Consider the following 10,260-nt stretch of genomic DNA (forward strand, 5'->3'; position numbering starts at 1 on the left):
GCTGTACATTCAGCTCTACCTTCAAACATCCCTACAAGCTTAGGCCTGCTTGGATTCCGTATGTGTTTATCCGATCTGTTTCATTGTAATCTCCTAAAGCCCGAGTAGTTATGCCAAGAAGTGGACCCAAATGTCACAAAGTGAGGGTTACACAAAAGTCTCTGCTGCCTTTGCACAATGTGAGAAAGCTTTCAGCAAAATCTGGAAAGTAAAACACGGACACTGGGACATTGATTTATTAGCTTTCCAGAGAGGTTTCTTTCAGCTGGGAGAAAACAATGTCATACTCCCATTTTCTTGTGGGTGGCTTATCTCCAAGATGGCTTGCACCTAGATTTTTCTAAACTTTTTACTTCTCAAAAGGATAATGTCTCACGTCAGAAGGATAAAGGATAACTTCATGTCAAGAAGTACTGCAGAGCAGAGTCATCTGAAACAGTCATTACAGTGCAGAATTTCTGATTGCAACAACTGCAAATAACCTAAGGGAAACAGTAATAGGAACTGTTTATTCATGAGTACATCCTGTGGCTCTGCAGTGCATCCAGGTGCACAAGCTCTGTTTTTCACAGAACTTTAGCTATTGCGAATTTCTTCTCAACAGATAACCCTAGCCAAGAAGACCTGAGCACAAGCTTTGTACACAAGTAGATTAGGACTTGCACCTTCTACTGAACAGGAAGAAAAAAAGCCAAAACAAAAGAAGTTATGTAAAGACCAACAGCTAGGGAAAGGGTGTAAGCTTAAGTTGTTGTCATTGACCATATTTAAGAGAAATAAAAATAGGAAGTGCTGTTTGTTATCAGACTTGCACATATTCCTTTGCCAAATCTACCTTACCAGTATGAATTGCCCAAACGCCACCCTAAGATACATTCTTATTTCCCACCTATTCTTTTCTCTGGGTTAGTTTTGTTGTTTGTTTTTGTTGCACCAAGATTAAAATCGTGCCTATGTTGTTAGAGTACTTCTAGCAGTAATGCTCACCTATCACATGCTTCCTTGAGACTTTGAGTGAAGAAAATTTGTGTTTGGACATAGTTGATTTTTCTGTCAAAGTAGTCAGATACATTATGTGTTGTAACTATCTGAATCAGCATTCACAGATAGGGCTCTGAGTCAAATACTTTAAAAAGCCCCTTAACTTTCAGATTTGTTTTGTTTTAAGTTAAAGCATTCACAAACAAGGACTGAAGGTCTTTGAAACTAGTAATTCTGTAGACGACATAAGTAGTTTTCAAGTTACAAGTTCATAACTGTTTTATTTAATCTGAATATTCCTCATGGTGCATGGATTTGTCATAAATTGCTTGGCTTGTATACTGTTTCCTGACTGGACAGAAAAACTTTAAGCTAAAGTTTAAGTGGGTGATGGATAACAGCGTGTAATTGTCACCACCTATGTCAGCTCTAAGGATTTCAGGAGATAGTCTCTAAGAATATCCGGTATTCGTCTGACAATATGCAAATACTAATCACCGTGACTTAGCACATCTTACTGATGGTGCAGCTGAATCCTACTGAATGGTAGCTTTTTCACTCACAGAAGTACTCATAAGTTTTTTCAATTTCTCTTCTGTTTAACCAGATCAGCTGAAAAATTTGTGTTGAATTTTCTCTATGAAACTTGCGCATCTCTTCCATTTTCTCTCGAACAGATGCAAATTACATCAAACACATTTCAGATGGACTAGTTTTTTTCTTTCTTTTTTTTTTTTCCTCTTTCACTCTGAAGTTCTACACGTTCTTGGGAGTTCTGCAAGGGAAAGACTGCAGCAATTAAAGACCTTTCCAACCTATCATTTGTAGACTATGGAGACTGATGGTGGTTTTGAAACAACGGTTAAAGACAGTGGTTTACAAACCACATGTAGAGGCTTCCCAGTCGGAAGCGCTGTACATAAATAGTCAAGCATCCTCTTTTAATTTTTACTGAAATGTGGAAGTCTGGCAGGTCTGACAAGTACAGGCTGAAATATGATCCTACACTGATTCCTACATAATACCAGATATGAACTCAGAATAATCAGACCATAAATATCAGCCTAGGCTGAAGTTTTTGAAGAAACAGGAGACCTTTCCTGCTTAAGAAAACCATTACAAAAACTAACCAATTAAATCAATGAAATGCTCACATTTTTCATAGAAACAGTGTCTACGTGCACACAACAGTTAGGAAAGAAGTAACTTGGTCTAATACCAAAGACATGGACTTCTTGGAAAAATCCCAGCTGCTCAGGATTTGGAGTCCCGGCATTCTGGCAGGTAGTGGTCTTTTGATTAGGATGCAATAATAACGCTGTAATTAACCTCTGCTAATACATCTTGCATGCTTTTAGTATGTTTTAATTTAACTGCAGCCTCTACAACTGCAAAAATAAAGATAATACTTTGATCTGAAGTTCATAACCCCTTTACTGAATTTTGCTTGCTTATATTGTTAGTCATATTGCTCCAGTTGTTATTCAGAGGAGTCTAGATTAAGGATAATAGAATCTTTCCTGTCATAAAAATTAGTCAAATGTGTCAGGACAAAGTGAGGAACTATCAGAAAAAAGTATCAGGTGGTAAACAGCAGCTGAGGTTATGCCCATCTGATATTTCTTAACATTCTGAAGAGAGAACTATCATTAGATATTTTCAGCACAGCAATGCATTAAAAGCTTGGACCATTAAAAAAAAAAAAAAGGAAGTTAGTGAAAACATTTCTCTTTGTTTACAGACACGAGTGAGAGCAGGTTGGATCCACAAGGATCTCATGCTAAAAGGGCGAGGTTTATATAACCATTTCCTGCTGCATCAGCAAGTTTTTTCACTGAAATGCACCTGAATTTTAGTACAAACAGGAGGTGTGTTACCCTCTTTGAGATCAGCAAAGGGAAACGCAGGAAGCAAACAGTAACATGAAGCCACTCAGTGGTACTGGGTTACAATCCAGCTACAAAATTATGCATGTAAAATTTTTGAAACGGTGGTGGACGTGCTGATCCTGGCTCAGCCAAGACTATGACACTAATCACAGCAGCACAACTGCTGCAGCTGCCCCATAAGTAACCGTGCAAGGAAAGGAAGGGAAGAGAAGGGGGAAAAACAGTAGAAATAGGGAAATGATTTGTGAACTCCTGGCAAAAGAACTGCCACCATTATCACCAAACCCATATGCATTCTTGTAAAGATGGCAGGTATCTTATCAAGGAGCTAACTCCCAGCTGTTGTTGGCATCTAATCAAAAGGTCAGCAGTTATAATAACAGCAGTAAAACAAAAATAATTACCTGAAGCAGTACTTTTTCTTAAATGACAAGTTACTTATTTCACCTGAGAGCACTATCAAATAGCAAGGGGCTCATGGAACCCATCTGACAAATTAAGCGGTCTAATAAAATACAAAACAAGTTTAGAGTAAAATCAGTAGCACTGAGAAAGAAAGAATAAATGCAAAGAAAGTTTTTCCGTTTTTTTTTCACCGACAGGTAACTGTCCCTTTCTCCCAGCATAATATGCAAACCAGAAAGTGGAGAATAATCTAAATATATTTCCTTCAAAAATGCCACAACACTAATGAAATACAAAACATCTTTGATGAATTAGGAGCAGCTGCTCAGTTTTTCCATGACAATTCAACCTAGCGGGTAAATCCACATATGTGTCAATTTACATTCTGTTTAAATTCCTAGAAGTCAGTGGTTAGCAGCAATTTATATAGCACACGCTTTTACTGTCCTCTGGTTGCTGAAAGACTGCCAGACACCTGATGAAAGGGGGGTGCTTTCACCCTAGAGGATCTGGAGTTTTATATTAGATTAAAAGGAAGAGCAACACGTGAATGCTTATCTCCTTGCAACAACGATGAGGTTAGATTAAAAACACAGAAAAAATTAATAGAAATTAAAAATGAGATTAGAAATCGTCCACATAATATGCTAGAAATATCCACAGGATTCTGAACTACTATAATAAACTTGGGCTGTAAGAGTAAATAGTAAACAGTGGGTTATCTTTTTTTTTTTGTCAGAGAAAAGTGGAAGAAGCTAGAAGGAAATCATCATAATCTGATATAGACGACATCTCTGATTATTTTTTCAAAAAATGAAAATAAAGTGTCATTTTTTCAAAACTAACACAATAAGTCTTACTTGAAATGTTACAGTAGTTCTCAAGAGGAAAAAAAGACTTTTTTGTTTTATATCTGCAGGCTTGCATAAGTACTGTAGCTATGTTTTGAGATCAAGTGTTTTATATCCATTATTCTCAAACCTCTCAAATATTAAACCCACAATGCCTTTTAAAGTATAAGCATCTGTTATACCTGTTTATACACGAGACCTATACTCACTTGAAGTACAGAGAATTGATGTTAGCTTGTCCAGATAATGCATTTGCTTCTCCAAGGAATGGGAAACAACTTGGGATTTACAAAAAGACCACTCATGCTTCAACTATTAAAAACTTCCTTTTCTGTTAAGGAATGTAATTTTACATTATATACTTGTAGACAAAGAAACACAGACAGAAAGAACTTGATTATATAAAAAGTTCCTGTAATTCAGCATAAACGGCCTGAATGTATGCCACTAATACAGATCTGTTTGATTTCCTATTTTCAGGAATTCATTACAACCAGCTATCATCAGTCAGTCTTTTGTTTAGAAAATATATGAGTGTGTACACACGCAGTTTACATAAAGTGGTTTGCCTTTCAGGAAACCTAGCACACCCCTCCCCAGGCATTCTCTGGGTACAAAAATGTTTATCAAAACTCATCTCTGATGTTGAAATGTGGCTGATCTTCAGGTTTAAAGTCTAGGTTGGGGCTGCCATCTTCATTCAGGATTCTTCGAGAAGTATAGCCAACAATTGGATACTTAGCCTTGTAAACATTATTGAAGATATCATCCAGTGACTTTAGCTCCTCTTCGGTGAGTCCTGTCTAAATGAAACAGGGTCAAAAATTAAAAAAAAAAAAAAAAAGTAGATAATTACATTCATTTTTCTTTTCTGTTGATTACTCTGAATCAGACGGTTTGTCTCCCTTCATTTTCTTGCCTAAGTAAATCACACCTAAAATAAGCAACCCACTGTCACAGTTAGCATCCAGTGCCACGTCAGTGACACAGAATAAACTAAACCAATTGACAAAGAAAGTAATTTACTTTCTTTGGCAGCATCTTTTTAACCAGCGGGCAATTTCCCCTTTACATGCTTGGTTATATAAGTTGTTTTGGCTCCACAGATTAAAAACTTCCCTCTCTAAGGCTGTTAGCATGGCAGCTTTCATAAGCAGTTAAGTATGTGTCCATTTTATGTATTGAAAATACATTTAATGTATTGAAATCTATATATATATTGAAATATATATGAAAATAAAATTAATATTAATGCATTTTGATTTAAAATTAAAAGATGTAAATGTACTTAAAGGATAAATAAAGTATAAATATAAATTTATATAATATAAAGTATATATATAAAAGTTAATGAAGTTAATAAAAGATAATAAAGTTAATGAAGTTAATAGAGTTAATAATGGCAAGGCAGTTGGACTCGATTTTTGTAAGTCCCTTCTAATTGAACTATTCTATTCTAATATAAATTAATTGAATATTATAATTCATCATCTTTCTGAGCTTTTCATGTGCATTAACTAGCAGCACACAAAGCAAAAGAGTAAAGCTCTGCAAAGTGCAATTAAGATAATAGTCCACTTCTTACTATGTCATGAGTAAGATCTGCTGGATCCAGAGACATCTTTGCAACTCCTCTTGTTGAGTCTTTCCCAACCAAAGCATTGTATGGGGCTCCTTTTCCATAAAATTCTGTCAGAGGTAAATAAAACAAAGCAAAATAAGACAACAAAGTGATGGTCTGACAATGTACAGGATAGGTTCAGCCTCTAATTTTCACCAGCCTATTTGACTTGCTGAAACCAACAACTTGAGTCTAAGACCCTTCCTTCCAAAACTGACTTTTGATTTGCTGCTTTTTTATAATATATGCGAGTCCTTAAACAAAAATGAACAAACAAAAACAAACAAAAAAAAACCAATCAAACAAAACAAACAAACAAACAAAACATAGAGTGCAGTTGTGTAACACAACTGTTGAACTCCTATACTGCAGTCTTAAAATTTTATGGAGCTATGCTCTACATTCTCATGAATAGTTTGTAGACTCCAGAATTTGCAGCAGCAAGCCTTGTCTAACTCAGGATTTGAAGATCATCAGATATATACGTCCAGACAAGGTGTATTGACAAGCTTAGTACAAGTAAAGCAGCAAGCCATGAGGGTGCCTGTTATGACATTAGGGCAAGTGGCCAGGCCTCCTTGGTGCTTTCAAACATTTTATGAATGTTTCCTGTTTTCCATAAAAAGAACAGAAAAAAAACACCAACCAACCAAAAAAAAAAAAAAAAAAGAAAGAAAGAAAGAGAGAGAAGAAAGAACCAGAGTTCAAATTAAAACATCTCTATTTCCTAGGGAAGGCACAAACAGCAAATACATGTAGAGCACTAAGCCAAGTGTATATGATGAGACAGGAAGCCTCATGAAGTAACAAAATTTTACAGGAGAAAAAGTTACGTGGGTATCCCCATCCAAAATCATAGCCAACTCTTCCAACAGTTTTGAGCACACCACTGGACACCCCTTCAACATGGGAGGAGGCCCGGAGCTGAGGGAACGCTGCTACTACGTGGTGAGGACTCGGGGACCCAGGCAGCTGTCATCAGCCTGCAAGCTTACTTGCATTACACTGGGTTGTCTGTCTATGTGTGTGCTGTAAGCTCAAAGAGGAGTAAATTCTAGACAAACCCTTAGCATGGGAGGTGCCGGTGGAAGGTATTTTTTAAAAGGAAAAAGTGTATTATTTTTGCTGCAACTGAGCTGCAGATTTTTAATAGTTTGGGGACATTTAAGAACAAATGACTGAATAACACCACAAAACCAAAGCAGACAGCAGAAGCGATGCAAACTTGCCTTTTCCAGAGGTGACATCAAACACTACTCCTTTCACTGCTAGGTAGATGGGCTGTCCTTCCTGGAAAGAAAGTGGTCAATACATCCTCAATTCTTAAGGGTAGGCAAAAGACAACTACTTTTAGCTATGAAATCCATACTTACAAGAGAATGAAATGCTCTTTTCTATATTCTCAAGGAGCTTACAATCCAATGCACAATAAATATATAGCCTGGCAATTTTATTTGACCCCATAATCAGCAGCCTGGTAAAAATGATATGTCTGTGTGCATCTGGGTAACACAGTACGGGGCATTTCTATACCTGGCTGATCTGAAGTCTCTCCTCTGTCACCTATCCATGCATCCTTGTGTCAGCTGTTGTCATCACGAAAGAAAATTCTTGTCATCAAATTCTTGTCATCAGCAGAAAGAAAAATGAAAACAGCACTGGGGACTATAAAGGAGATAAAAAAAGGATGTGCACTCCCACATCACAAGCTGCTCCCTGCAAAAAAAATCTGAGTGTCCCCTGGAAAACTAGCGGCAACATCGTATTTCTAAGCCTCTCCAGTCTGAATAGGGAGAGTAGAGAAATAGCCATGGGTTAAAACTCAGTTTATTTTGTGGAAATCTGCCTCTCATTTGTGTGTACACAAACATACCTCTTCTCTCTCTTGAAATTTCTTGCTTGTGCTTTAAATTGTCCCAGAGATCTTTTGAGGATTTATTTAAGCATATGGGGTAAGAAAATCTGTTTAATCTCCATGATGCAGAACATGTCCCTCGTGCAAGTCACCCCATGACACTTGTCTGCTGGAAGACGATAAACTACAGCTTTCTGCTCGTCGTGCTGTCCAAGACAGAAAGGTGTGCGGCACGCAGCATTCCTTATTTGATTAAGGGAGTGCGAGGTAAACACACAAACACGCAGAGCTGACCTGCTGACATCTGCTTTACTTAACCAGCCCCAGCCTCTCCGCTGGCTGCTGCACATCAGGTGTATTTTTAGTCAGGAGCTGGTTAGTTTCTTGGAAGGATGCAGGCCCGTGCACTGCTGCAGCGGGCCCACAGGGGGCCAAGCCGAGCTCCGCACGACCCAAACCGGCTCCCCCCGAGCCCCCGGGGCACAACCCACGTCCTGCGGCGGCTCCCTGGCCCCGTGCCGCCCCGCCGGCCTCCCCTACCTGCTGCCCGTCGTATCTGGCCAGCTCGGGCTCGGTGAAAAGCCGCACGGGGGCCTCGCCCGGCGGCGGCGGCGGCTTGAAGCGCAGCTCCTGCTCGGCCGCCGCCAGCAGCGCCACCAGCAGCAGCCGCCACGCCATGCCCGGCCCCGGCCCCGGCCCCGGCCCGCCTCCGCCTCCGCCTCCCGGCCTCAGCCAGCCCCGGGCTTGCCCGGCCCCGGGGCCGGCGGCGGGGAGCGGGGGGCTCGGGGCGGGTGAAATGGCGCGGGGAGGGTTGAGGAGGTTTCGCTTCTCGTCACGTAACCTGTGGCAGTTGGTTTGGGTTTTGTTCAGCCGAAGGATGGAGGGAATAAATAGTGGGGTTTTTTTGTTTGTTTGTTTGTTTTTTACTTATTTCAAATGACGCGCTGTCCCCGTGTTGTAAATATAGTGTGGGGGAACGTTCTGGCAAAAGAATGATCGGTTTCATGTTTGTAATTCTGTCAAGAATTAAGGAAATTGGAAACTTTTAAACATTCCTGTGTTCGTGTGGCACCCCTCAGCCCGCAAGGGAGGAACCGAGGATTCAGGAGCAGGTCACTGAGAGGCACCTGGCAGTGAGAGCTCTGTTGGTCAGAGGCAGTTCAGCAGGGAGAGAGAAGCAGGTCTGAACTTTAAGGGTTGTTTATAAACCCTTCTTGCCTGAAATCCATGAGCCCACCTCAGGAGGACACCCCTTGCTTGAGGGTCAGCCCTTCTTCCCCAGGCAGGTGGGTGCATTGCTGTAAGCAGAGGTGTGGCAGCAAACCCAAACCAGCATCTCCATAGATCTCTTCTGGTCAACAAAAGCATCACCAGACCAGAAGCCCAGCAGAGCAGGGCCATGGGGGTGACAACCACAAGACAGGTGACAACCACAAGACATGTCCCTGTGCCCAGGAGTTGGCCTGATCCTGCAGAGCCAGGGCAGGGAGAAGCAGGAGGCTAAGGCCACCTGGGATCTTGCTGCTGTGGATTGCTCTCTGGCATGGCAAGCTGAGTATCACTGCTGTTACAGTGATGGCTTAAAAATTGTTTCTGTGACTCTCCTCAGGCAGTGAAGTTTGCCTATTCTGCCCCAGAAATAGCTGGGCTTCCCACCCTGTCTGTGCATCACTTCCATCTGCTGCCTCCACACGCCACAAGACAGACAGGAAATGTCAAGCAGAAAAGAGACCTTTATTAAGGGCTGGGACAGAACAGCTCCTGAGCGCTCCTGTTGTGCACAAGCAAGACACTGGAAAGAGCTCTGGCATTTGCCTGGTTACTCGGCCTGCAAACATCCTGCATGGCTTCCAGCAGAGAGCCATGCTGCTGGAAATATGCAGAAGACTAATTTGTCAGTTTGGTTCAAGTCACATTATACACTTACCTATTATTCTGAAATAATTAGTTATTAGTGTCTCCCTGGGGAGGGCAGCAAGCACTGAATAGCAGCCAACATCTGTCAGAAGTGTTAGGGATTTGGGGGTGAGCTAGAGCCTGCCTTTGAGCCACAGCCACGTGCAAAATGAGTAACGAGACCTAAAGTATCATTGCAGAAAGGAGAGACCATGCATTAGGAATGCTGTCGTCAAGGGACTTCAGTTCTTGGTTATTAATGTACTGGTTTCGGGTCCTAGGCACAGGGAAATGGTCAGCAGCAACTTACTGCAGTGTTACGTCTCAGTGCAAGAAATGTTTTGCGTGCTTTTTCTTGATTATGAAATGTCACCAATTACATGCTGGGGGAGAAAAATAGGTAATTGTGTACAGATGGCTCATGAGTCAGGTCTAATGAGGTTGTTTGATGGTGTGTTTTTTTGGTTTTTTTTTTGGTCTTTTATCTTCCTGGAGCACCCCATCGTCGGTGCTGCTGTGCCAGGCTGGGCCCTTGCTTCGGTGCATGGCTAGCAGCCCCAAGGGAGCAAATGTCTCTCAGGGGGAGTGGGCAAAACTGTTTTAAGTTGGGTTGTCCTTGTCTCGGACAGCTTGTGTTGTGAGGTGTCTGAGGTAATAAAGTAAAATAAGGTAAAATAAGGTGAGGTAAAATAAGGTAAAATAAAATAAAATAAAACAAAATAAAATAAAATAAAATAAACGGTTTCTCCATCACTAAGGAGC

The 10,260-nt window shown here is 40.8% G+C and overlaps 1 protein-coding gene across 1 annotated transcript; it reads right to left on the reverse strand.

Annotated features, from left to right (window-relative positions):
* Positions 1 to 4,068: 4,068 nt before the first annotated feature.
* Positions 4,069 to 8,295, reverse strand: NENF (neudesin neurotrophic factor). The gene is made up of 4 exons (XM_084512255.1): positions 8,143 to 8,295; positions 6,977 to 7,037; positions 5,712 to 5,815; positions 4,069 to 4,929 (listed from the first exon to the last, which is right to left on the reverse strand). Exons 1-4 carry the CDS (start codon positions 8,278 to 8,280, stop codon positions 4,753 to 4,755), a joined length of 480 nt encoding a protein of 159 aa, XP_084368381.1. The 5' UTR covers positions 8,281 to 8,295; the 3' UTR covers positions 4,069 to 4,752.
* Positions 8,296 to 10,260: the final 1,965 nt, after the last annotated feature.

This window comes from Aythya ferina, assembly GCF_964211825.1.
Source record: "Aythya ferina genome assembly, chromosome: 3".
NCBI classification, from domain to species: Eukaryota; Metazoa; Chordata; class Aves; order Anseriformes; family Anatidae; genus Aythya; species Aythya ferina.